At 42.8% G+C, this 24,988-nt stretch overlaps 2 protein-coding genes across 2 annotated transcripts in view; both read left to right on the top strand.

Annotated features, from left to right (window-relative positions):
- The first annotated feature begins 739 nt into the window (after positions 1–739).
- On the top strand, positions 740–1,248 carry LOC114694041 (translation machinery-associated protein 7-like). The gene has a single exon (XM_037208266.1). The coding sequence runs from the start codon at positions 761–763 to the stop codon at positions 968–970; it is 210 nt and encodes a 69-aa protein (XP_037064161.1). The 5' UTR covers positions 740–760; the 3' UTR covers positions 971–1,248.
- A 2,151-nt stretch (positions 1,249–3,399) lies between these two features.
- Eif4enif1 (eukaryotic translation initiation factor 4E nuclear import factor 1) overlaps positions 3,400–24,988 on the top strand; it is a 41,799-nt gene continuing 20,210 nt past the window's right edge. Inside the window, exons 1-6 of the mRNA XM_028870707.2 lie at positions 3,400–3,503; positions 4,119–4,242; positions 15,836–15,909; positions 19,111–19,238; positions 22,578–22,864; positions 23,195–23,396. Of these exons, the coding sequence (XP_028726540.1) occupies positions 4,147–4,242; positions 15,836–15,909; positions 19,111–19,238; positions 22,578–22,864; positions 23,195–23,396 (787 nt within the window). The 5' untranslated portion in view covers positions 3,400–3,503; positions 4,119–4,146. The remainder of the gene's footprint in view (positions 3,504–4,118; positions 4,243–15,835; positions 15,910–19,110; positions 19,239–22,577; positions 22,865–23,194; positions 23,397–24,988) is intronic.

Raw genomic sequence — 24,988 nt, 5'->3', positions numbered from 1 at the left:
CACCATGTGGTTGCTGGGAATTGAACTCAGGACCTTTAGAACAAGCAGTGCTCTTAACCTTTGAGCCATTTCTCCAGCCCCTGCCTTTTATTTTTTAGACAGGGTCTCACTATGTAGTTCTGGCTGGCCTAGAACTCACTATGTAGAGACCATGCTATCCTGGAGGTCACAGGTAGACATCTCCTGAATGTTGCAATTACAGGCTTGTGCCACCATGTCCAGCCCCAGTCCCAGCTCATTTTAATGTTATGTCTAATTACTTCTACAAGACAGAGAAGTACAAACTTTGATTCTTTTCTGACAGATGAGACTGATGTTCAGGGTGGTGAAATTCACTCAGATTTCACTAAGTGACACTTGGTAGCTTTGAGAAAATAATTTATTGGGCCAGGAATGTTGCTCGGTTTTCAACAGTACCTTCCTAGCACCGATTAAGACCTGAGCTTGACTCCAAATACTGAACAACTCAGGTAGAGTCCTGGTACTTAGCATGCCTTAGCTCTGCGTCTTTAACTCAGCACCTGGGTGTAGGTGCCTTCTGTACTCCATGAGAGAATTATTCCTATTTTCTCTCAGCTTTAAGAATCTAGATCCCACTGGGCAGTGGTGGCACATACCTTTAATCCCAGCACTTGGGAGGCAGAGCCAGGCAGATCTCTGTAAATTCAAGGCCAGCCTGTTCTACAGAGCGATATCCAGGACAATACTACACAGAAAAACCCTGAACTCTGTCTTGAAAAAAAAAAAAAAAAGAATCTAGATGCTGCTGGTGAAGGGGCTCTCTGTAGGTACCATGTTGGGCTGTGAAGGTGGCAAAAAGAAGCCCCTGAAACAGCTCAAAGAGATGGACGAGGAAGATATGGCTTTCAAGCAGAAACAAAAAGAGAAGAAACTCAAGAAGCTAAAAGCCAAGGCCGTGGGGAAGGGATCCCTGGCCACAGGTGGAATTAAGAAATCTGGCAAAAAGTAAGCTGTTCCTCACATCTGAGATGATGGTGACCCTCTTCCATTCCTATTTAAACATCTGGATTCTCTGCCATAACATCTTTGCCACCTACAGCTAGAATGAAGTGTTATCCTGGAGCCTGTTAAACATTTGGATTCCTTACTATAATAACATATTTGCCACCTATAGTTAGAATGAAGTGTTATCCTGGAGACTATTGTACATTTTAATAAACTGTTGCTAAAAGAGGAAAAAAAAACTAGCTGGGTGGTGGTGGCGTAAGCCTTTAATCCCAGCACTCAGGATGCAGAGACAGGTGGATCTCTGTGATTGCGAGGCCAGCCTAGTCTACAGAGCGAGATCCAGGACAGGCACCAAAATTACCCAGAGAAACCCTGTCTCAAAAAAAAAAAAAAAAAAAAAAAAAAAGATCTAGATCCCAGCCAGGCGGTGGTGACACATACCTTTGATCCCAGCACTCCGGAGGTAGAGGCAGGGGATCTATGTGTGTTCTGTGAGGATTGCCAGGGCTCCACTAAGAAACCTGTCTCAGGGGGAAAAAAATAAAGAAAAGCAACCACTTTTCTTTTCCCACACTGTGTCTTTGCATAGGCTTTACTAATTTTTTTTTCAGCCGGGCATGGTGGCACACAGCTTTAATCCCCGCACTTGGAAGAGGCAGGCAGATCTTTATTAAGTTATAGGCCAGCCTGGTCTACAGAGTTACAGGACAGTCAGGGCTGTTTCAAAGAGAAACCCTAATCTCAAAAAAAAAAAAAAAAGTTTTTCAAAGAGTCTTTACACAGATGATCTAAGGCTTTGCCCTCTGGTTGCCAAATTTAATCTTTATTACTATTACCGTCTGGCAAACCAAGCTAAAGATAAATACATTCCTAACTCTATACAGCCTACATTGCAGTGGAGATTCAGGCCTAAGTCCTCTGTCTCTTGTCTGCAGTTCTGGAGGCACACACCTGTAATCCTAGCCCTTGGGAGGCCAGTAAGGGTTACATAGTGAAACCCTGTCACAAAAGATAGTTTGTGAGAAAGACTTTATTTAATAATTTCAAAGGGGGGAAATTACTTTTGTTGCCATGGCTCACAGAAAGAAAGCGAAGTAGTTTCCCAAGTAAAATAAATGATGTTCAAATGCTATGTTGCCCACCCTGGCTTTGAACTTCCGGTCCCAAACTCCACAAAATTAAGATTACATGCACTGGCCACCATGCTCATCCTCCATATTCTTTAGAGAAAAAAAAAACCTAAGTCTCCCTCCACGCCCAAGAAACATCTACTGTAGGCAGTCCCATCGTGCAGAAACAGCTCGGCATTCTCAAACAGACCAGGGTCACAAGTGACCTTCCCAGAGCCGCAGTTCTTGGATTATTTACTTATATGCGTATCTGTATCCTTGTCAGCTTGAGTTTCAGCACTCGGGCAAAGGCTAAGTAAGCCTGATACCGGCCATCTATTTTCATACTTAACTCTTCCCTTCCCATGCAGGGTAAAGCAAGATTCAGGTTGTTCACTGGAGATACAATTAATTTGTCAATTTTCTTCACGTAGTATCAAAAATAATTGCGGCAAACTTGCTTATTAACGCACCAGCCCTTACGGCTAATCCTCTTCTAGTAACTTTAGGAACAAGGTTTTTTTGGGGGGAGGTGGTGGTGGAGGGGAATCAGGGCGCTCAGAGCTTTACCCTAGATCACGCCAATGGTAAACACAAACACAACACCGCTATGGTCTTCTAACTGGCTCCTGCTGCCCAAGCTCCGGGTGTGACCCTGCCTGGTGACAGCCAGCGACCGGACGAAGCCCACCCACCCAGGCCACCCGGCTCGCGCCGGCGTGGCGCGGGTCCGGGACAACGCGCTCCTGGCTCCGCCCTTCCCGACGCGTGGGAACGGGGCGCCCTTCCTTGAGCTGCCCACAGCGGCCGCCTGAGCGTTCGGGCGCAGGCTCCCGCAGCTCCCGTCGCGACCACTTCCCCTCGACCATCGTGCCTGTCTGGCTACAGCGCTCTCGCCGCCCGGCCCAGGCAGAGCTCCACCCGGCGCGCGCCGCCCAGTGCGGCTTTTCCGACAGGCACCTCAGCGGACACCCCAGGTCCTGCGCGCTGCGAGGGCGGTGCCTGGGCCCCGCGGTGCGCGACGGGGGTTATTAGGGGGAGGGGGCGGAGAGCTCCGCCGGAGGGCCGGCCGCGGTTACGGCGGCTGAGGAGAGCCAGCCCGAGCGGATTGGGGGGGGGCGCAAGCACAGGCCGCGGGCAGCGGCGCCGGGCCTGGAGCGAGCGCGGGGCGGGGGGGGACGCGGCAGCCAAAGCGCGGGGCCGCCCGGCGGCGGGCGCTCCGAACAAGGGGTACGGCAAGAGCAGGGCCCCGGCCTGCGGGCGAGGACGGCGCGCTGCCCCGGGAGCGCGGGCGGCGGGGCGCGCGCAGGGGGCGGCAGAGGCGCGAGGCGCGCGGGCGGCCGGCGGGCAGCAGGCGGGCCTGCGCCGGCTGGAGGCGGCCGGCCTGTGGACTGGGTCCCTGCTCCCTCCGGCCCGCCTCTCTCCGTGAGTATCGCCCCCGCCCTTCTCCCCGAGGAGGCCTCCGGCCCGGGGCCTGCGCGAGGGGGCCGGGGGTTGGTTTAAGGAGCGGAGTTTCCCAGAGGAGGAGGCCCGCACCGGACCTTCCCTCGCCGCGGACGCCCCTCACATGGCCACAGGTGTGGCCGGCTGAGAGAGGTGCGCCCGGGCCGGTTCCCCAGCCCCAGCCATTGGGGTAATAAGGGGCAGCTGGTGCCCTCCATTGACAAGTGACAGGCACTTTCCAGCAGTCTGACTTCCCGGATCGGCAGCCTAACCAGTCCTGCCCCTACTCGACTCCGGGAAACTTCACCAGCACCGCCTGGTCGCTTCTCGTGGGTGGCAGCGACTCTTTTGGTTTCTCTTTGTATTAAAGATAATTAAAGGTTGTACCCTGAGTTGGGCCCCTTCCACTTCTGCTTTCCTTACTTAAGGTGGTTCTTTTTCCAGTTTAGTTCTGGTTCATACCATAATTTTGGGGTGGATTTCTTTACACACTATTTAGATTTTTTTTCCCCTCAAAGTTTCGTTTCATAAGCAGCTAAGGGTTCTGAATATTTATTGTTCCCTTTGACAATTTTGTGCTGAAATTTATCTTACCAGGTGCAAAAAAATTGTACACCAAGAAGCCATGGAGAAGAGAAGTGTGGATGAAACAGAAAATGGAGATGCTTTCTTTGACCTAAAGAAACTGCCCACCTCCAAATCCCCCCATCGCTATACAAAAGTAAGTTCTGTTACCGATGTAGTAGTAATGTGTAGCTATTTCATTGGAGTTGTTTAAAGTGGTAGTCTTGATGTGACTCACTGGAGACTAAATAGTAAAGCATCAGTTTGGTCATTTTCTTGGAAGTGTGACTACTGGGTTTAAACTGTAGGTCTTAGGTGAAAGGCTGTTTTCTCAGACCCTGTATGAAATTTATAGATAAGTATGTGTTTGCACTCAGATGTTCTGTAACAGTTGTGTGATTGGGTGGAATGGGATCAGGTGAGGATTTCAGCTCTGGGATGCTTCACAGGATCAGTGTCTTTTGTATTGATGTTTCCTTGAAAGTCCAATTTCTATAGGAGTGGCCTGGTCAGGAGTAATTGTGGACTTTTTAGTCTGTTTTTTTTTTTTCTTTATCTTTTGTTATAAATCAGATATGAACTCACAAAAGCAAGCCTTCATTCATTATATATTGTATATTATCTTCCATTGTTTAAGAATACATAGTGACTTTAAGCTTCCTGTTTTTGTTTTTGGAGACATTGTTTACCTGTGGTACTCTCTCACTTCAGCCTCTTGAGTGTAAAGCTAGAGGTGGGCACTACTACAACTGCTTTTAAACTGGTTGTCTTGTGGTCCTCCCTAGCTCGGGCACATCAAGATTTTGTACACTTGGTAAAGATAATAGCATCTGTGTCATATTGGCTGCTGAGTGTTTCTGAACAGATTAACAAGTTGCAGGAAACTATAAGTTCATTTCTGGCTTTCTAAAAAGCCCTGGGCAAGAGTATATGAAACGTTCCTAAAGTGGAAAGTCTAGTGATTATGTTGTACCTGAGCCCATGTCTGTATTTCCTTAGTATGAACACTTTGATGAACTCCAGCATGGCTTATTGTCCCTAGCCTCCTTTACTTAGTAAAGCTGGGCCTTATTTGTATACTGCCTTTACTCTTCCCTAATTGATAAAGTATCAGATGGTAATTTTCAGCGTTAGAGGAGAGAGAATGAATGGATGAATGAATGATGAAGTATGCATGGGAGGGAATTTTTAAGCGTAACATGAGTTCTTAATTGAGTGCTTTCCTATCAGCCAGTTGTAGGCCAAACCAGGCGCCTCCACCTCCCTAGCGCTGGGATTAACCAATTTGTCAGAGAGCTTTTGGTTGTTGAGCCTAGCCTTGAACGGCTGAGCCATCTCTCCAGCCCATCAGAGAGCTTTTGAACTGTATTCAGATTTTGTCTTCCAAATGTAAGTGCTCTCATGCTTGAGAAGTGCTCCACAACTTAAACTCATTGCCTAAAACGTTGGCAGGTGAATTCTGAATGTGTCAGATGAAGGGAAATGGCTTTGATCTACTTACAAGGGTATGCGATTCCAAATTTCCTAGTGCTTGTTTGGTTTTTTGAAGTAGTCTCTTCTGTGAAACACTGACAAATGATGTTTGTCAGGTAGCTGAGATACAGAGCCGCTCTCTGAGGTTGAGCGTGGCCTCTGCTATGCTTTCAAGTATAGGAAGTCAAGTTGTACTGTGTTAAGCTAGCATAAAAATAAAGATGCCTATTTTGAGGAAAGCAGAATTAGGGTGTGAAAAATCATTATCCGATCTTAATATGTCAGCTGTCCAGAATATATAGCTAATTGGAAGTTCTTAGCTGGTTGGCAAGGCCATAGGTACTGGGTTCTGACTGTTGTTTCCTGCCTTTTCCATTTTAGCTCATCTTGAAAAGTTGGGACTTGGGTTCTTTGACCCTATGAGTGTTCCCCAACTTGCTCAGCATGATAGGAACTTTAGCTATATAAGAAGCCAGTCATTGCACATAGAAATTTGTAGAGGGAACCTTTAATTCAAGAAGGGGTGCTGTAATAGGATATTGGGCTTAAGGGCAACCTACCCAAGAAGGTGGAAGTTTGGCTGAGAGTTCCCAGTAGTCCAGCTAGACAGGAGCAAGTCTGGTAATCAGTGGTACAGCTTCGGAAAGGGATGATGCACCTTCTTGTCCACGAAACTTTTGGAGAAGGAAAGAGAGGCTAAGGATTGTTGCGTGCTACTCGTGGACTGGATTACTACTTTACCTTTAACCCATGTGACCTTCAGTATGACACTTGGCTTCTCTTTTTTTGTTTGTTTGTTTTTTTGAGACAGGGTTTCTCTGTGTAGCCCTCTGTCCTGGAACTCCCTCCATAGACCAGGCTGGCTTCAAACACAGAGTTCCACCTGCCTCTGCTTCCCAAATATTGGGACTAAGGGTGTACATAACTAGACCCGGCCACTTAGCTCCTCTTAATCTCATTCATTCTTTTCCTCCAAAGTGAAGATAGAATACAGATGATCTTGCAGGATCTTTTATGGTGAATAAATGGGAAAGTGCAGGGTCCAGTGCCTGCTACACAGCAAATGCTAAAAACTGGATGATGTATATGTATTAAACAGGCCTACTCAAAGATGAGCGTCCTTTTAACACCAGTTTTAGATTCACGGCAACAGCTTTCCAAATGGCAGTGAGTAACTACCTTCTTTTGCTGTTATTTTGGCTGAGCATGGAGCCCTTGCAGCCTAATGCCTGCTAGGTATACCCTCTTCCCCTAAGCTGTACTGCCCACCTTCAGCTCCATTAGCAGATAGCCCTAAAAATAACTTTAATGTTTTAGGTTTCTTTCTAGTAGTTATCAACCTGTTTACTGTTTTGCAGTTTTACCTTGTTTTTATCAGTTGTATTGACTAGTTAAAGGCGAGGCTTACTTTTATTGCATTGGCCAGGTACACAGGTGGAAGAATTTTGAAAAACAGGCTTTCTCATTTTTTCTAGTAGCGTTTTCATAGTTTCCTATACATTCTTCACTAGAAGTGTCTCTGTCAGATCAGCCACTGTTAGGTTAGAGTAGATTTGGCTCAGTGTGGTGCTAACCTGTCTGTATTAACTATTCTCGGGGTCCCCTTTAGTAGTTAGCTTCATGAATGACATTGACCTGATAGCCATCTACAGATGCTTTTACCCCATTGCTATTTGTGTGTTTGTGTGTGTGTGACTATGTAGGTAGTGACACCATGTTTGCATATGCAGAGGTCAGATCAGGTTATGAGTATCTTCTCTATTGCTATCTGCTTTATTGTCCTGAGACACAGTCCCTCACTGAATCAGAAGCTCACTTTTTGGCAAACCTGGCTGACCAGCCAACTTGTGGGATTCACCTTTCTCCATCTCCCATTCTGGGGTATAGCCATACTCTGCTTTTTAGATGGGTGCTGGAGATTGAAATTCAGGTTCTTGGGTTTATAGAGCAAGTACTCCTATCAAGCCATCTCTCTAGCTCCCGTTATTTTTTGGGTTTGTTTGGTTTGGGGTTTTTTTTGTTTTGTTTTTTTTTGAGACAACTAGTGTGTAGCCTTAGTTCTGAAACTTACTCTGTAGACCAGGCTGGCCTCCACATCAGCCCCAGCCTCCCAAGTGTTGGGATTAAAGGAGTGTGCCACCACTGCTCAGCTGACAAGTTTTTTTAAGGGAGGCTGACACACCTTCCTTGGGAGTATAGTTATTAGGCAGTTAATAGCTTATTTCTTCTGCCTAGTCAAGTTTTAGTAACCTGTGCGAAAAGTGAAAAGCCAAGTTTTAAACTCTTTAGTATCCATGAAGTAACTTCAGAGTTAGGCCTACAGTCTGTAAAGTCTATCAAAGAGTGCTCACATTCTGGCGAAATACTTGGGAGGCCTTTCCAAGGATTTTATCTTCAGCTAAAATAGAAAGTTTTCTTTGAAAATATCTTTAAAGGAGTTCCTTTTTAAGGAGTAATTGACATTAAGGGCTCCTGATGAGATGGTAAGCTTAAGAACACCTTTCTTGAGTAACTGAAAAAATTACAAAGATAAGAAGTGTTCTGGGGGCTGGAGAGATAGCTCAGAGGTTCAGAGCACGGACTGCTCTTCCAGAGATCCTGAGTTCAATTCCCAGCAACCACATGGTGGCTCACAACCATCTATAATGAGATCTGGTGCCCTCTTCTGGCCTGTAGTCATACATGCTGTATACATAATAAATAAAAAATCTTTTTTTTTTTTTTAAAAAAAAGTGTTCTGTATATAGTTAAAGACCAAGCTGCCAGCTGCACAGTCTTATTCCCAATGTCCAGGAGGCTGAAGCAGGTGGATCTCTTACTTCAAGCCCAACCAGATCTACATAATGAAACCCTGCCTCAGAAAAAGGAAAGAAAAGCAGGGTGGTAGTGGTTGCACATGCCTTTACTCCCAGCACTTGGGAGACAGAGACAGATGGATCTTAGAGTTTGTGGCTAACCTGGTCTACACAGCAAGTTCTAGGACAGCCAGGGATACGTACGTACGTGTGTGTGTATGTGTGTGTGTGTGTGTGTGTGTGTGTGTGTGTGTGTGTGTGTGTTCGTTCAAAATGTGGTTTCTCTGTAGGTTTGGAGCCTGTCCTGGACTAGCTCTGTAGACCAGGCTGGCCTCGAACTTACAGAGATCCACCTGCCTCTGCCTCCCAAGTGCTGGGATTACAGGCATGCGCCACCATCGCCCGGCCAGGTGTTAATTCTTTTTTTTTTTTTTTAAAGATTTATTTATTTATCATGTACACAGTAATCTGTCCGCATGTATCCCTGCAGGCCAGAAGAGGGCGCCAGATCTCATTACAGATGGTTGTGAGCCACCATGTGGTTGCTGGGAGTTGAACTTAGGACCTCTGGAGGAGCAGTCAGTGCTCTTAACCTCTGAGCCATCTCTCTAGCCCCCAGGTGTTAATTCTTAATCCCTGAGGTCCATTAGAGTTGTTTTGAAAGTATGAACACTTACTATAGGAATAATCCAAGTAAATACTCGGGGATTTGGACAAGAGCATCTTGTACTCCTTGAGGCCACAAAAATGACTTAAGAAGCCTTGTTCTTAAGAAGTTCAGTTTCATGTAGATGTTTATGGTTATAACCCAGGAGTTGTTTTGTTTTCATGTGCATGTCTTTATGTGTCATTCTTCAGGAAGGATCTACCTTGTTTTGTCTGTCTTGTACCTCACAAAGTATAGCAGGCTAGCAGACTGGCCAATGAGCCCCAGGAATCTGGCTGTCTCTGCCTTAACCAGGCCTGGCACTTTTTCTTTTTAGCATGTAGATTCTGGGCTTCATGCTTAGAGGGCAAATACTTTACCAACTGAGTTGTTTTGCTAGCCCCTACTTTGCTGTTTTAAAAATTGGTGTAATTCATTGTTTTTTAAAGTGTGAAATCTATTCAACTGTTTGTAGTGAAATCATTTATCCAGCTATGGTGACTGTCCACTTGCAGGTCACTTCCATCCCCAGACTAACTCTGCTCATTGTTTGCAGTCACTAGCCTCTCTCCCGAGTCCCTGTCTGTGTGAATTTACCTGTCAGAACATTTCATATATATGGAATTGTAGAGTTTGTCTTCTTTCAGTTAGTGTAATACTCTCCAGGCTCCTTCTGAACTCTTTTTCCCCCCTGCTACTTAATATTCCATTATATTTCATTCTATGTATTGTAATTTTGCCCTCTTTATTGTTAAATAGTGTTTCACTGTGTGACTATACCGCATTTTGTGTACTGTAACTAGTCTTTCTCTATTCTGCCTGCCAGCTCCTAAATAACCATACGGAAACTTCTTATTAATTAGGAAAGCTTGGCCGATCACTTAGGCTTGTTCTTAAGTATAGCTCTTAAAACTTAGATTAGCCCATATTTTTATTAATCTATGTTTTACCAAGTGGCTTTTTTGTTGTTGTTTGAGGCAGGGTTTCTCTGTGTAGTTTTGGTGCCTGTCTTGGATCTCGCTCTGTAGACCAGGCTGGCCTCGAACTCACAGAGATCCGCCTGGCTCAGCCTCCCAAGTGCTAGGATTAAAGGCATGCGCCACCACAATCTGGCTTTTACCTCTATCTCATTTTGTGTATCTGACTTATTCCATGTCTGTCTGGCTTCTCCTGAATCTTTGCCCTTCTTTCTAGCATCGTCTTTGCCCAGAAAATCCTGCCTAGCTATTGACCATTCAGCTTTTTATTAAACCAACCCAAGTGACAAATCTTCACAGTATACAAAAAGATTATTTCACAGCAGTATACTCATTAATAGACATGAATTTTTATTCTTTGGCTATTATGAGCTACCACTGTGAACATCTGTATACACAATACATTTTGGGATGGACTGTTTATTTATTTTTTTGTATTTACTGAGGAGTAGGATTGCTTGATGTTAGTTTTAACTTTTTGGAGGAACTGTGAATGTATTCCACAGCACCCATAACATTTCTATCTAGTTTTTCCACATGTTGGCCAAGCAAAAACACTGAGTTACATTCCCTGTCCTTTGATATATTTTTAGTTAATTTTTGTATATATAGAGTCTTCTTTTTTTTTTTTTTTTTTTTTTTTGGTTTTTCAAGACCGGGTTTCTCTGTGTAGCTTTGGAGCCTGTCCTGGAACTCACTCTGTAGCCCAGGCTGCAGGCTGGCCTCGAACTCACAGAGATCTGCCTGCCTCTGCCTCCCGAGTGCTGGGATTAATGGCATGCGTCACCATCGCCCGGCCGACATAGGTTCTTCTTATATGCCTCTCACTTCATTTTCTCTGTTGGCTACGTAGTGTATTAGTATATAGTACATTTGTTATAATTAATGAGCCAATGTTAGTATACTGTTAGTAGCTGATCTGTATTATACTTGTTTTTGTTTTTGTTTTTGTTTTTAACTAATACCCTACTTGAGAATTGCTTCTAGGACACCTTATTAAATTCAGTTGTAATCACTTCTTTGGCTCCTTGTTTCTCTCTTTATGCATGCTTGCATAGATATGGAAGCCAAAGAGCAAGATATAGGAGTTGGTTTTTTTTCCTTTTAACATGTATGTGCCTGGGATTGAGATTAGCGTTTACCTGATGAACCATCTCACCAGCCTCTCATTTTACTTTTTGTAAAACCATTTGTTACTCATGTTAATTTTGAGTTTTATTGTTGCTTTTGGGGGGAGGGGGCACTTTTCAGGAGGCAGAGACAGATGTCCGAGTTCAAGGCCAGCCTGGTCTACAAAGTGAGTTCCAGAACAACCAGGGCTATACAGAGAAACCCTGTCTTGGAAGAAAAAAGTTTCTGTATTACAATGTCCGCTGTTGCCAGGCTGTTCACCCTATTTCCCTGGGCTCCAGGCTCTACAAGTGACTCCACGTAGCTTGCTTGTCAGTGCTTTGAGGCTTTGTTCAGAAATTTGAACAGTCTCCAAATACTATCTTAAATTTGAAGTTTCATTTATATTAATTTTCTAAACATTTCTAGGTATTTCTAGTTAATAAAACCAATAATTCACCGGGTGTGGTGACTTACACCTTGAATCCCAGGACTCAAGAAGCAGAGGCAGGTGGATCTCTGAGTTGGAGGCCAGTTTAGTCTACAGAGTGAGTTTCAGGATAGCCAGAGCTACATAGTGAGGCCCTGTCTCACAAACCCAAAACAGTTTATAAGTAAATCCTAAATACATTCAACTGCCTCTATAATATAGGTATGATGATGCCATGAGTGGTTGGTTATCATTTGGTTCATTGGTTTCAGTCTCAGTTTTTGTTCTTTTTTTAAAACATCTTGTAGATGTAACCAACCGTCTTATTAAATAAGAAACACAGAAACAATGTAAAAGAGAAAGCCGAGAGGTCAGAGCTCAGAGCTAAAATCTCACCCTTCCTCCTGCTGTCCCAGCTTCTCGAAAGAGACCTACTTCCTGTCTGTTCGTTTTTTTTATAGTATGTTGTTCTGCCTTCTCATTGGTTGTAAACCCAAACACATGACTGCCTCGTCACTGTCTGAATGTACAGCCCCCTAGGTCTTAAAGGCATATGTCTCCAATGCTGGCTATATCCCTGAACACACAGAGATCTATGGGATTAAAGGCGTGTGCCACCACCGCCACACTCTTGCTATGGCTCTAATAGCTCTGACCCCCGGACAACTTTATTTATTAACATACAATCAAAATAATATTTCAGTACAATTAGATTACCACCACAACATCTTTAATGATTTATTTATTATTTTTCATTCATTGGTATTTTGCTTGAATGTATATCTGTATGAAGGTGTCAGATCCCCTGGAACTGGAGAGACAGACAGTTGTAAACTGCCATGTGGGTGCTAGGAATTGAATCCAGGTCTTCTGAAAGAGCAGCCAGTGCTCTTAACACCTGAGCCATCTTGCCAGTCCCCTGATCTCAGTTTTTGAGACAGGTCTCACTGTATAGCCTAGGCTGATCTTAGTGTTTTTCCTGCCTCTGCCTCCAGAGTGCTAGGATTACGGGTATGCAATGTTAGGCCTCACTAGATAGCCTGATTTTTAAGACTACAATGGCTTCTGGTCATAGAGCATTGTGCTGTCCTGAAAATATTTAGAGACTTCACACATCTTGTAAGACACTTTGTGAATTCATGGTATGCTTGTGTGCAGTGATTACTGTGGGCAGGGAGAGCAAATCTGCCCTCCATTTTTTGCCCAAGATTTAAGAAACAGCATGCATTGTCTTTCATTGCTGAATGGGTGCCTTGCAGAGGTCACTGCATAGTGGGACTTGCCGTGGTCTGCAAAGCAGTTGTAGCATTGTATTGATATAAAACTTTGTTGCCGGGCGGTGGTGGCGCATGCCTTTAATCCCAGCACTTGGGAGGCAGAGCCAGGCTGATCTCTGAGTTTGAGGCCAGCCTGGTCTCCAAAGCGAGTTCTAGGAAAGGCACAAAGCTACACAGAGAAACCCTGTCTCAAAAAAAAGAAAGTTTGAATTACAGTATTTGTTTTCTTCTATAAATGGTTAGGTGTGTTCTAATAAGAGGTAATCGAGGTTTTGGCATTTCGTTTACATAAGCAGGTATATGTGTTAGACATTTTTTTTTTTTTTAAAGATTTATTTATTTATTTATTTATTATGTATACAGTGTTCTGCCTGCATATATGCCTGCAGGCCAGAAGAGGGCACCAGATCTCATTACAGATGGTTGTGAGCCACCATGTGGTTGCTGGGAATTGAACTCAGGACCTCTGGAAGAGCAGTCAGTGTTCTTAACCTCTGAGCCATCTCTCCAGCCCGTGTTAGACATTTATATCTACATATACAGAAGCACTTACTTGGTGATTTTGGTGAAAGGACTTAAATGAGGGTACACTCAGCTTCCAGTACCTTCCACACTTCAGGGATCAAAGAAATGGCTGACTCCAGGGTAAGACAGGATGGACACAAGATAAACCAGAAAGGCAGTGTTGCTCATTTATTCATTTATTACTTTTGGACACATGGTCCCTTTATGTAACCCAGGCTGACCTGAAACTCTTAATCTTCTTGTCGCAGCCTCATGAGTGCTGGGGTTCCAGCTGTGTACCACCATAAACTACAGAAGCAGTGATTGTTTCACTAAAGGTTTGGGAACATACCCTGCTTGAAGAAGGTCCCTCTAGCAAAATCTGGGACTGTTTGGGCATCAAAATAAAGATATTCATAAATTAAGGACTGTTGAGCTGGGTGTAATGGCACACACCTTTAATCCCAGCTCTTAGGAGGCAAAAGCAGGTGGATCTCTGAGTTTGAGGCCAGTGTGATCTACATAGTGAGTTCTATGACAGCTAGGGCTACATAGAGTCTGTGTCTCAAAAAGGGGAGAGAGGGTGGAATGTTGGGAAAACTAGGAATCTGAGAGTCCACATCAGTATATAGAATTTTTTTTAAAAAAATTATTATGTATAGTGTTCTGTCTGCATGTATGCCTGCAGACCAGAAGAGGGCACTAGATCTCATTACAGATGGCTGTGAGCCACCATGTGGTTGCTGGGAATTGAACTCAGGACCTCTGTATGAACAGCCAGTGTTCTTAACCTCTGAGCCATCTCTCCAGCCCCCAGTATATAGAATTAATGGGAGAAGAGGAACATGGACTACAATGTAATGCCAATTGCTGACAGGGAGTTAAGGGGAAATTAGAATTTAGAATGTAATTTAGAAATGAAGAGTGAGCAAGAATCACTAGACATGGAGTTTAGGGGGAATTATGAAATGAAACCCCAGATATTTGGATGATTTTAAGTTGTCTCCCACAGATCACGGTCTTAGTTCAAAACTGGAAAGTAGTAACTAAACCAAAAAAAAAACCTTTGACCTTGTGATCACCAATTAGGGGCAGCTGTACATACTGCGCCCAGAGATGACTCTGAGAAGGATGTATCTCTTATGTTTGTTTTTTTGAGACAGGGTTTCTCTGTGTAGTCCTGGCTGTCCTGGAACTCAGTCTGTAGACCAGGTTGGCCTCGAACTCAAATCTGCCTGCCTCTGCCTCCCGAGTGCTGGAATTAAAGTATGTGCCACCATTGCCCAGCTAGAAGGATATATCTCTTATGCTTACCTTTGATTATAAGGGAACATTAGATAAAGAACACTAAAAAGATTCAAAGCCAGGGTGGTAGTGGTGGCCCTGGCTGTCCTGGAATTCACCCTGTAGACCAGGCTGGCCAACCCAGTTTTCTTTTTTTTAATTGTACCATAAAGTGAAAATTGGGAAGGCACTCTAGTCCAATATCTGGTCTCCATGTGTACCCATAAATATATGTACACTCATATACAAATGAACACACATGAATATACACTACATGTATAATAAATGCATAGTGGATTGAGGGATGGTTAGCAGTTGAGAGCATTTGCTGTGCAATCATGAGAACCAGAGTTTCCCAGCACCCACATAACAATCTTGGATATCCCTATAAACATCTGTAACTCCAACGCTGAGGGATCAAAAGTTTTCTGGCTTCTGAGGATGCATGGGTACACGTTCCTGTACAGCACATACATGTACACACACACACGCACGCACGCGCACGCGAGCGTGCACACACGAATGAATAAATGAAAGTTTTTTTTAAGTATGTGGGGTTTTTTGTTTTCTGTTCTTTTTCATTCTTGCAACTTTATTACAATTGGGGGGGTAATCTATGCTGGGACTGGAGAAGATGGCTCAGTGGTTAAGGGCACTGGCTGTTCTTCTAGAGGACCCGGGTTCAATTCCCAGCATCTACAAGGCAGTTGACAACTGTCTGTGACTCTAGTTCCAAGGGATCTGACACCCTCTTCTCGTCTCTGCAGGCACCAGGCACACGTGGTGCACAAACATATATGCAGGCAAACACCCACATAAAATAATTTTTAAAAAGTGACTTAACTGTTTTTCCTTTAAGACTGCATTTCCATGCCTTTCTGAGCATTTTGTGTTGTGAATTTTTACTTTGTTGTTGGACAGGAGGTTATGGGAAAACATTTTATAAAGAAACCAACTTGTAGCAATCTTTACTATTTGATAGATAATCTTGTTTGAGGATCCTGGTTCAATTCTAGCCTTTTTGGAATTTTAAGTCCAAAATTGTAAGAATCATGTGAAAACCACGCCTGTGATCCCAGCACTCTTGAAGGAGAGGTTGGAGAATTAGTTCAAGGCTAGTCTTCAGCTTGTCTCAACCCCCTCCCCCCAAAAAAAAATTTGTGTGAAATGCTTATAGTAGACACACAGAAGGGAAATAAATTGGAAGGATGTTGCCTGAAATGTGATTCAAAGTCTTGATATTTCTCTTTTTAGGAGGAGCTTTTGGATATAAAAGAACGTCCCTACTCCAAACAGAGGCCATCATGCCTTTCTGAAAAATATGACAGGTATAACTGTTATTCTTAAGAATTGCATTGTTGGGGCTAGAGTGATGGCTCAGCAGTTAAGCATCTGTACTTTGAATGGACCTGAATTCTTTGCACCCACATCAAAATCCTAACCACCTGTAAACTCCAGCTCCAGGGGTATCCGATACCCCTGGCCAATATGGACACTTGCACTCATGTGCATATGTATACACAAATGCACATATATAGACATTAAAATAATAAAATTTAAAAATTAAATAAATAAAAATTTATTTAAATGAAAAAAATTAACGTGGTTGGAAAGTTGTAATCAGATAGTTCACTCCCACATGCCAGTTCCCAAATAACCACTCAGAGGCTTAATATGAATTGTAAATGCTCTGCTGATACCTCAGGCTTGTTACTAGCCAACTCTTATGCTTAAATTAACCCATAATTATTATCTATGTTTAGCCACAAGGCTTGGTACCTTTTCTCAGCACAGCATTCTCATCTTGCTTCTCTTTGTTTTGCCAGCAACTTTCTCATCCCTAGTCTGGCTCTTCCTGCTCAGTCTCTTCCTGCTCAATCTCTTCCTGCTCAGCTATTGGCCAATCAGCTCTATTATTAACATTGAATATAATCCATAGCAGAAAGTTGTTGTGTTGGAAGGGTTATAACTGAGGGACGGCATGGCCATCAACTAACCGGTACTGAAACTAAAGTGCAGAATGACTCAGTTATAGTTACAAGGCAAATTTAAACCTAGGAGTCTCGTTCCCAGATCCTGTGGTTCATGGTTTGATTTCAGGGCACTTTTGGGGATACTGAAGGATCTAAGATCTTTATCAAAGAGCCATTCAGATGAGCCTTTTTTGTCCTTAAGAAAGCATAAAAGACTTTGGTTTGAGGAAGCTATATAAAAATGGTCTGAGGCTGGGTGGTGGTGGCGCATGCCTTTAATCCTGGCTCTCCCTTCCAAGGGATCACAGGTGGATCTCTGTGTGTTCGAGGCCAGCCTGGTCTACAGCGTGAGATGCAGGACAGGCACCAAAACTACACAGAAAATCCCTGTCTCAAAAAAAAAAAAAAAAAAAAAAATTCTGAACATGTACAATGACCCTGTATTTTATAAACATACATATACACACACATACTGGTTTTTCAAGACAGGGTTTCTTTGTGTAGCCTTGTCTGTCCTGGAATATATTTAAGGTTACTTTAGTTATTTGTTGTTGGTTTTTTGTTTGTTTGTTTGTTTTTGAGACAAGCTCTTTCTGCATAGCTCTGGCTGTTCTGGAACTCACTTTGTAGACCAGGCTGGCCTCAAACTCACAGAGATCCACCTGTCTCTGCCTTCCAAGTGCTGGGATCAAAGGTGTGCACCACCATGCCCGGCAGTCTTAGTAATTTCTTAAACATCGTGTGGTCCTGTTTTTCTTTTCCTAACATATTTTTATTGATTATTTGGGAATTTAACATCACACACCCAATCATACTCCACTTCCTAGGTCTGCCCCCACCCACCCTTGTGAGTGATGCCCCCCACCCTCTCACCCCCCACCCCCGCAAAAAAAAAAAAAAAAAAAAGAAAAAAGTCCAGTTTGTGTTGCCCATAATACTCACTGGTATGGTCAAACTCCCAGTGACCAGCCCCTTAAAGAAAACTGAGTCCCTTCCCAACCATATCTCATGCTAGAAGCCGTCAGTTGTGGCGAGCTCTGCTTCATGCACTTCAGCATCCTCATCATGATTTTAAGAGTTCTCTTTGATGGCTTTCTGTTAAACTGTTACTTTTTAGGGGGAAGTAGGGATGTGAGTTTACTCCTCTTTCTCAGATGTGAGTCTGCAGTCATCAAGGCTGTATTTTTACTTATCAAGTGTCATGTTTCATTTTCTTGATTCAGTGTGCCACATACCCTGCCTCCCTTGTAGGTAGTGCTAGGGATGAAACCCAATGCCTTACCCATGTTAGGTGAGTGTTTTCATCATTACGCTACATCTTCAGTCTAGTTAGACTTTTAAAGCCTATATATGGACTGTTGAAAAGGCCTGTTGAATCTAGGTGAATGTGTCACCATAGTCTCCTGATGGTATGATACCAGAATAATGGCGACTTTGATTGGCTACGATTTTTTTGTGGGCTTGTTTTTCAATAAAATTGTAAAGTCTTTGTATACTTCAAATTTTATTATTAAAACACTTTTCTTCTCATGAAATAGTTATCTTGAGCAAATATATTAGCTTTCATGCTAAATTAGGTATTATGCCTAGTGACAATACTAAAGATAAGAGGGATGAAGAGCTTCTTCTGTTACCTCCCTTATTTGAGAGTATTTGTTGGATTCTTCACAGAGACCTTAGAAGGTAGGTAATATCTCCCTGTTGGGAAGGGTGAAGAGATGTTGACTCACTTTTTCCAGCAATGTTCTTGGTTAAGGGTGTAAAGCAGGTAGAGCACAGTGGGTCTAATCAAAAAAATAAATAAATAAAAAAGGGAAAAGAAATTTAAGAAGAGCCGGGCGGTGGTGGCGCACGCCTTTAATCCCAGCACTCGGGAGGCAGAGCCAGGTGGATCTCTGTGAGTTCGAGGCCAGCCTGGACTACCAAGTGTGTTCCAGGAAAAGGCGCAAAACTACACAGAGAAACCCTGTCTCAAAAAAAAACAAAAGAAAAAGAAAAAAGAAAAAAAGAAATTTAAGAACTGTCCTACTTGGAAAAAACTGAGACTACACATAGAGAATCTAGCCCAGTGTGGTGGTGTGTACCTTTAATTCCAGCACTCCACATTGGGGGCAGGAGGATCTGTGTAAATCGAAAGCCAGTCTGGTCTATATAGCAAGTTGCAGTCCCACCAGGGCTGTATAGTGAGACTGTCTCCAAACGACAACAAACCCAAGCAAACAAAACTCTAGGATACTTTCTGGAGGTCCTCTGGTAAAGAGTTGGAGCTGTCTGGAGCAGTGAGGAGATCTTTGTGTGGAACAGTTACTGTAGTTCACAGGGCCCAGGGTTTATGGACTGCGGTTTCATTTGTGTACAGATTCCTGTTGTTCAAGTACCTGTTGGTGTTATGTAATCAACAATATACTATTACGGAGTAATAACTGTTTCTGTCTTCATTTGAATAGGGTAATCATTCGGAAGGAATGAAGGTTTCTTTGTAACCTGAAGTTTAGAAATTAGGATCTATTAGAATTAACCTGCATACACTAACTAATGCTATCCTTTAACCTGTAGTGATGGTGTCTGGGACCCTGAGAAGTGGCATGCCTCTCTCTACCCTGCTTCAGGGCGGAGCTCACCAGTGGAAAGTCTGAAGAAAGAGCCAGAATCAGACCGACCTTCCCTGGTGCGCAGAATAGCAGGCAAGTGCGCAGACATTTATAAATGGTAGTGTGATCTTGGGAACATGCTTCTGGCTGCTGGTTTCATTGCTATGGAGACAGGGTCTCTCTGTGGAGCCCTGGCTGTTCTGAAACTTCCACCGTAGACTTGGCTGGCCTCAAACTCACAGAGATCCACCTGCCTCTACCACCCAAATGCTGGGATTAAAGGTGTACGCCACCACTGCCTGGCTGTGGTTCATGTCTTTAATCCCAGCATTCAAGAGGTAGAGGCAAGCAGATGTTTGTGACTTTAGCATAGTGAGATATTGTCTGAAAAATAATTAAAATAAGATGAAAAACTGTTCCTGGTTAAAAATAAAGACTAAGACAGGTTTTTCTTACTTGGACTCAACTTCAGTTTCTACTTTTTCTGTTTGTGATATGCTTTTCTTACCTTTATTGAAATAGAATTTACATATAAAACCCTTACATAAAATATACCTTTGTTCTAATGTGTATATCTGTATGAAACCATTACCACAACCAATAATAAGCGTCCTTGTCACCTCCTATAAGTGTTCTAGTGGCCCATTGTCTCTCTCTTTTTTTTTTACCCCTTCTTACTCCCACCAAGAAATGAACTGCCCTTTTGACAGTAGATGACTTTACACTCCTAAAATTGTGACTAGAATAGTCATGACATGTTCTCATGTGAAGGTTCTTTCTGGAAAAAAGGTTACTTACTCTGTAGCCCAGGCTGGACTCAAACTCACTATGTAGCCTAGGCTGGACTCAAGCTTGAGTTATCCCTCTGCTTCAGTCTCTCATAAAGCATACCTGATTTTATCCATGTTGTTGAATATATAGTTCATTTCTTTTTATTGCTTTTAGAATTTTATTATATGAAATTGTCATTGTATCCATTTATCTGTTAATAGTAATTTGAGTTGTTTCTAAACAAAGCTGCTGTGATCATTTATGTGTAAATATCAGTATGGACCTAAGAATTTTTATCTCATGGGTGAATACCTAGAAGTATTATGGCTGTTATATGTATTTAATATTTTCAGGAACTACCAAACTTTAAAAAAAAATTTTATTAGATTTATTATTTTTATGTGTATTTTGTCTGTACATATATATGTGCACCATCAACATGCTTAATGTCTAAGCTGGTCAGAAGACTTTCTATTTTTAAATTTCTTTTTAGATTTACTTTATTTTATATATAAGTGTTTTACATGCATGTGTATATGTGCCCAAGAAAACCAGAAGAAGGCATAGGATCCCTTGGAACTGGAGTTACAGATGATCATGAACTAGTATGTGGGTGCTGGGAACTGACTCTGGATCCTTCCTCTTCAAGAACAAGAAGTGCTCCTAACCACTGACTCATCTCCTAGCTCCCTTCAAACTCCTTTTTTTACCAAGTGGTTAGACATTTTATATTCCTGTTGGCAGTGTGTTCAGGTTCTTCTTGCTTCACATCTTGGCAGCACTTGGGATGGTTAGCCTTCTTTTTTTTTTTTTTTTTTTTTTTTTTTTGGTTTTTCGAGACAGGGTTTCTCTGTGTAGCTTTGCGCCTTTCCTGGGACTCACTTGGTAGCCCAGGCTGGCCTCGAACTCACAGAGATCCATCTGGCTCTGCCTCCCGGGTGCTGGGATTAAAGGCGTGCGCCACCACCGCCCGGCTGGTTAGCCTTCTTAATTATAGCCATCTAGTGGTACATAGTGCTGTTCCATTACATTTGTTTTACCTGGTGATTGATGAACACACTATGCTTATGTCCTTATAGATTGTGCCATCCGCATATCTTTGCTGAAGTGTCTGTTCGGGCATTTATCCTTTTTTGTTTGTTTCTTTCAAGATTTATTCATTATGTACACAGTGTTCTGCCTGCATGCTAGAAGAGGGCACTGGATCTCCTTATAGATGGTTGTGAGCCATCATGTGGTTGCTGGGAATTGAACTCATGACCTCTGGAAGAGCAGCCAGTGCTCTTAACCTCTGAGCCATCTCTCCAGCCCCTGGTTTAGTTTTTTGAGATAGGGCCTCACTATGTAGCCCAGACTGACCTGAGTCAAACTCAGTCCCTGCCTTAGCCTACCAAGTGCCAGCATTATAGGCATTCTGCACTATGCCCAGCTCACTGGTCCATTACTTATTTTTAAGATTTATTTAAGGATTTTATGTATGTGATGTTTGTCTGTATATTCATCTGCATACCAGAGGAAGGCATCTTGGATCCCATGACCTGCATTTATAGATGGTTGTGAATTGCTATAGGAGTGCTGGGAATTGAACTCAAGACCTCTGGAGAGCAGCCTTAACTAGCCACTGAGCAACCTCTCTAGCTCATTGGTCCATTTTTTAGTTAGTTGGGTTTTTTGTTTGTTTGTTTATTACTGAGTTTTTAAGGCTGTGGATTCAGGTCTTCTCTGAAAAATGTGCTTTGAAATGTTTTCTCCCAGTCTTGGATTTCTAAACAGCATCTTCAAAGAACAGTATTAAACTCAGAGCAAACCTTGCTTAACAGACTATCTTAATGGATGACACTCTTGCTGCTGTGCCTTAAAAAACACTTCGAGTAACCAGCAGCAATGATGTTCTCTTACAGTTTAGGTTTTCGCATCTAGATTCATTTAAATTAAATGTTGACTATGGAACCAAGTTTAAAGTTAATGTTTTGAAACAGGGTCTTACTCTAACTCGCGCTGAGTTTGAACTCATAGTAATCATAGAAATTGACTATAATGTGTTGGGGTTTTGGTTTTGTTTGTTTTGTCGAGACACAATTTCTCTGTGTAGCTTTGACTGTCCTGGAACTTGCTCTGTAGACCAGGCTGACTTTGAACTCACAGAGATGTGCCTGCCTCTGCCTCCCAAGTTCTGGGATTAAAGGTGCGCGCTGCCGCCACCTGGCTGTTTATTGCTTTTTAAGCTTTTTTTTTTTTTTTTAAATACGGACTTGTCATTTTATTAGTGGACAAAAGATTAGCTAAAAATGGTATACATACAAATCTTAGTCATAGTAAAGGTAGATTAATCATAGAAAGTCATTTATTATGAAATACATTTTTTTCCTCTGAAGAGAAAAAGGGAATAAATATATAAAAATATTTTAAAATTTAAAAGTAATTATAGAGGGCCAGCGAACTGGCTTAGTAGGCACTTGCTGACAAGTCTAACAACCTGAATTCAGCCCTTAAAGACTAAATTTTTTAAAACCCAGTAAAAATAGACTTGTTACCTTCAATCTGTTGATAAGCCCAGTTTTAGAGATGCCTCCTTTCTGGCATTTTCTGTCCTCCTCCCGGCCGTGGACACAGTTTCTAGAGATGTTGGTTTGCTTACCTTTCTCTCTGGCATCTTTTCAGATCCACGGGAGCGTGTGAAGGAAGATGACTTAGATGTTGTTCTCAGCCCACAGAGACGAAGCTTTGGAGGTGGCTGCCACGTGACAGCTGCTGTTAGCTCCCGCCGCTCTGGAAGTCCTTTGGAGAAAGACAGTGATGGGCTTCGCCTGCTTGGTGGACGAAGGATTGGCAGTGGGAGGATAATCTCTGCCCGGGCTTTTGAAAAGGATCACCGTCTCAGCGATAAGGACCTGCGGGACTTGAGGGACCGAGACCGAGACAGGGACTACAAGGACAAGCGTTTCAGGGTTTGTCCTCTGGCCCCTTTGGTTCTCAAGTGCTTGAATGTTTGATGCTCACCTCATGTGTTCTACATTACTTTTGTTGTTTTCATGATGCTGCACAGTCAGACCAGGGCCACACACCTGTTGGCAGGTGCCCCAGCTCTGAGTTGCATCCTCCTAGCCCAGCCAGTTACTTGGAGAAGCTGGGGATTGCAGTGCAGGAGTGGCAATGCACTTCTGTTCCACATCACAGCATCTGCATTTCAGTTGCTAGTATTAGTTCTTTCAGACTGACTACAATGCTTCCATTAGAATTTTACAACTATTCAGTCTTTCTTTCCTGTGCTTTTTCAGAGGGAGTTTGGGGATAGTAAACGTGTCTTTGGTGAGCGTAGAAGAAATGATTCATACACTGAGGAAGAACCAGAATGGTTTTCAGCTGGACCCACAAGTCAGTCTGAAACCATTGAACTGACCGGCTTCGATGATAAGATACTGGAGGAAGATCACAAAGGGAGAAAACGAACAAGGCGACGCACGGCCTCTGTGAAGGAAGGTCAGCAGGAACTTTGAACTTGTTTTCAAGTAATATGTGATTACTGCTTTAATTGCAGTTAGCAATGGGTACCAGTTAGTAAATGGCAAGTTTTTGCTTCGTATTTTATTTTTCAAGACAGGGTTTCTCTGTGTAACAATCCTGACCGTCCTGGAAATTGCATTGTAGATCAGGCTGGCTTCGAACTCAGAGATCCACCTGCCTCTGCCTCCCAAGTGCTGGAATTAAAGGCATGCGCCACCAGCGCCCAGCAAATGACAAGTTTGTTTGTTTGTTTGTTTGTTTTTTCAAATGGCAAATTTTTTACTGTTCCAGATTCATATCATCTTATTTTTGAGACAGGGTCTGTTTGTAAAGATAATGCCTGCCAGTTCTTTAAGGCATACCTTTATCATGACTATGAAATGTATTCATAAGAACTCAGACTCTGCTGAGCACTTATTTGATAAATTCTTGTTCTTTTCAGGGATAGTTGAAAATGTACATATTTTTGGCAAATATTAGGTAACAGGAGGTTCTTAATGATAATTAGTGCTAACTTCCACAGAAATTAAAACAAACTTAAATGGAGATAAGCTAATGAAATATATTTAAAAGTGAGAATAAAAGAGACATTACAGTTCTTTTCTTCCATTTCTTTTTTTGTTTATGTACACCTTAAACGTAGTAGGCATTTTCTTTATCTTTATGTGGGCACATATTTCTCTGATGCAGGGAGTTCATGGGCAGCCTGAAAATTGTTTTAATTGCCTTTGAGGTACACCTTTGTGCCACTCTCCACCAGGATAAAGCAGCATCAGTCAGTGTGGCCTTTTAACTGATGGTATAGAGATCAAGCTTCTATAAGAAAAGAATGTTTTGCCTGGCAATGGTAGTGCACACCATTAATCCCAGCACTTGGGAGGCAGAGGCAGGCAAATCTCTGAGTGTGAGGCCAGCCTGGTCTACAGAGTGAGTTCTAGGGTAGCCAGGGCTGTTACACAGAGAAACCCTGTCTCAAAGAAAAAAAAATAAAAATAAAGAAAGAAAATCATGTTTCTGTGGCTGAGAAGAAATCCAAATTTCAGCTGCCATTGTAGTTTTTTATTTTGGGATAATGTCTAATGCAACCCAGGCTGGCACCAAACTCAATATGTAACTGAGGATGTCCTTAAACTATACTGCACTATAGTCTTTAGTTTTTAGTGGTGCGATTATATGCATGTGTCACCACATCCATTTTGTTATTGTTTTGTGTGTGTGTGTGTGTGTGTGTGTGTGTGTGTGTTGCTAGAGGGATTCAATCCAGTCTCCATGTGTGCTGTGTAAGCACTCTAGTCTGAGCTATATCCCTACCCAGCAGTGTTTTCTTCAGGTTTTTGTTTGTATTATTTTTATACTAGAGATTGAACCCAGGTCCTTGAAGTTGTAAAGCAAATACTCTACCACTGAGATGTAGGCCTAGTCTTTTGTTGGTTTTCTATTGGTTTTGGGTTTGCTAGTTTTGTTGGTTTGTTTGTTTTTGACAAAAGATCTGACTTTGACGTGTAGTCAAGGGTGACTTTGATCTCCTGGTTTTCCTACCTCCAGCACCTGAGTTCTGAGATTACAGG

This window comes from Peromyscus leucopus, chromosome 7 (assembly GCF_004664715.2).
Source record: "Peromyscus leucopus breed LL Stock chromosome 7, UCI_PerLeu_2.1, whole genome shotgun sequence".
NCBI classification, from domain to species: Eukaryota; Metazoa; Chordata; class Mammalia; order Rodentia; family Cricetidae; genus Peromyscus; species Peromyscus leucopus.
This window is presented reverse-complemented; position numbering and strand designations above follow the sequence as displayed.

What these genes read in the sequence shown, in the direction of transcription:
- LOC114694041 (XM_037208266.1), top strand. Translation starts at nt 761, where the DNA reads ATGCTGCTGGTGAAGGGGCTCTCTGTAGGTACCATGTTGGGCTGTGAA.